General features: G+C 45.2%; 1 protein-coding gene across 1 annotated transcript in view; it reads left to right on the top strand.

Annotated features, from left to right (window-relative positions):
* rxrab (retinoid x receptor, alpha b) overlaps positions 1-2500 on the top strand; it is a 56187-nt gene that overhangs the window by 49478 nt on the left and 4209 nt on the right. The window contains exon 8 of the mRNA XM_080859458.1: positions 1192-1283. Within this exon, the coding sequence (XP_080715584.1) occupies positions 1192-1283 (92 nt within the window). The remainder of the gene's footprint in view (positions 1-1191; positions 1284-2500) is intronic.

The raw sequence follows: 2500 nt of genomic DNA, 5'->3' as shown, positions 1-2500 counted from the left end.
CCTTACACTTGCACTCCTCACACTTGCACTCCTTACACTTGCACTCCTTACACTCCTTACACTTACACTCCTTACACTTGCACCTCTCCTTACACTTGCACTCCTTACACTTGCACCTCTCCTTACACTTGCACTCCTTACACTTGCACTCCTTACACTTGCACTCCTTACACTTGCACTCCTTACACTTGCCAGGCATAGACAGTAGAAGAAAGCACACGCACCGATTGGCTGGTTGGGCAACCCTGGATACAGGACTGTTGAGTGTGTGGAAGTCTCTAGAAATCTGTCACCTGTTTGAACAAAATGAAAAACAGTGAACGCGTTCAAACGCAACATAGCTCACCCTAGAAACGCATCTGCCATGCATCTTTACATGTCCGGCATCTCTTGTCAAGGCCTGTTGGTCAGTAGAAAATGAAATGTCAATCTATAACTGCTGATCAATTTTAGTCAGTGGAAAATGAAATATCTATTTATAAATGCTGATCAGTTTTAGTCAGTGGAAAATGTACTGGGATCTATCTGTAGATATGTTGGTGTTTAACAGGGTTCTGACTGAGCTGGTGTCAGTATGAAATGTTTGTTTGCTGGTGTGTGTGTGTTAAAGGGGACTGACTGAGCTGGTGTCAGTATAAAACGTGTGTTTGTGTGTGTGTGTGTGTGTGTGTGTGTGTAACAGGGTTGTGACTGAGCTGGTGTCAGTATAAAACGTGTGTGTGTGTGTGTGTGTGTGTGTGTGTGTGTAACAGGGTACTGACTGAGCTGGTGTCAGAATAAAACGTGTGTTTTGTGTGTGTGTGTGTGTGTGTGTGTGTGTGTGTGTGTGTGTGTGTGTGTGTGTGTGTGTGTGTGTGTAACAGGGTACTGACTGAGCTGGTGTCAGAATAAAACGTGTGTTTGTGTGTGTGTTTTGTGTGTGTGTGTGTGTGTGTGTGTGTGTGTGTGTGTGTGTGTGTGTGTGTGTGTGTGTGTGTGTGTGTGTGTGTGTGTGTGTGTGTGTGTGTGTGTAACAGGGTACTGACTGAGCTGGTGTCAGAATAAAACGTGTGTTTTGTGTGTGTGTGTGTGTGTGTGTGTGTGTGTGTGTGTGTAACAGGGTTCTGACTGAGCTGGTGTCAGTATAAAACGTGTGTGTGTGTGTGTGTGTGTGTGTGTGTGTGTGTGTGTGTGTGTGTGTGTGTGTAACAGGGTTCTGACTGAGCTGGTGTCCAAGATGAGAGACATGCTGGTGGACAAGTCAGAGCTGGGCTGCCTGAGAGCCATCGTCCTGTTCAACCCAGGTAGGTCAAAGGTCAAACACTCACCTGTCCTGGTGCAAACACACACATACACACACACACACACACACACACACACACACACACACGCCCCCTATACTCACCTGACCTGGTACACACACACACACACACACACGCCCCCTATACTCACCTGACCTGGTACAAACACACACACACACACACACACACACACGCCCCCTATACTCACCTGACCTGGTACACACACACACACACACACACACACACACACACACCTGCCCCCTATACTCACCTGACCTGGTACACACACACACACACACACACACACACACATACCTGCCCCCTATACTCACCTGACCTGGTACACACACACACACACACACACACACACACCTGCCCCCAATACTCACCTGTCCTGGTACGTAATGTAATGTGGTATTCCCACGTATGAATGGTATGTTAATGCGATGTGGTATTCCCACGTATGAATGGTTCGTAATGTAATGTGGTATTCCCACGTATGAATGGTATGTTAATGCGATGTGGTATTCCCACGTATGAATGGTTCGTAATGTAATGTGGTATTCCTACGTATGAATGGTTCGTAAAGTAATGTGGTATTCCCACGTATGAATGGATCGTAATGTAATGTGGTATTCCCACGTATGAATGGTTCGTAATGTAATGTGGTATTCCCATGTATGAATGGTTCGTAATGTAATGTGGTATTCCCACGTATGAATGGTTCGTAATGTAATGTGGTATTCCCACGTATGAATGGTTTGTTATGTAATGTGGTATTCCCACGTATGAATGGATCGTAATGTAATGTGGTATTCCCACGTATGAATGGATCGTTATGTAATGTGGTATTCCCACGTATGAATGGATCGTAATGTAATGTGGTATTCCCACGTATGAATGGTGTGTTAATGTAATGTGGTATTCCCACGTATGAATGGTGTGTTAATGTAATGTGGTATTCCCACGTATGAATGGTTCGTAATGTAATGTGGTATTCCCACGTATGAATGGTGTGTTAATGTAATGTGGAAACAATAATGATCCCTGGACATGCTTTGCCACGCTGCTGTATTGCAAGAATGCCTGAGAAGGGAAAAATATCATCTGCTGAACTTGTCTCATCAAGCCAGTTACTTCTCCAGAGGCTGACAGGATCGTCCTCCATCACTGACACACACACACACACACACACACACTCACACATGTCTAATCAAGCC

The sequence above is a fragment of the Sprattus sprattus genome (genome assembly GCF_963457725.1).
Source record: "Sprattus sprattus genome assembly, chromosome: 20".
Taxonomy (NCBI): Eukaryota; Metazoa; Chordata; class Actinopteri; order Clupeiformes; family Clupeidae; genus Sprattus; species Sprattus sprattus.
This window is presented reverse-complemented; position numbering and strand designations above follow the sequence as displayed.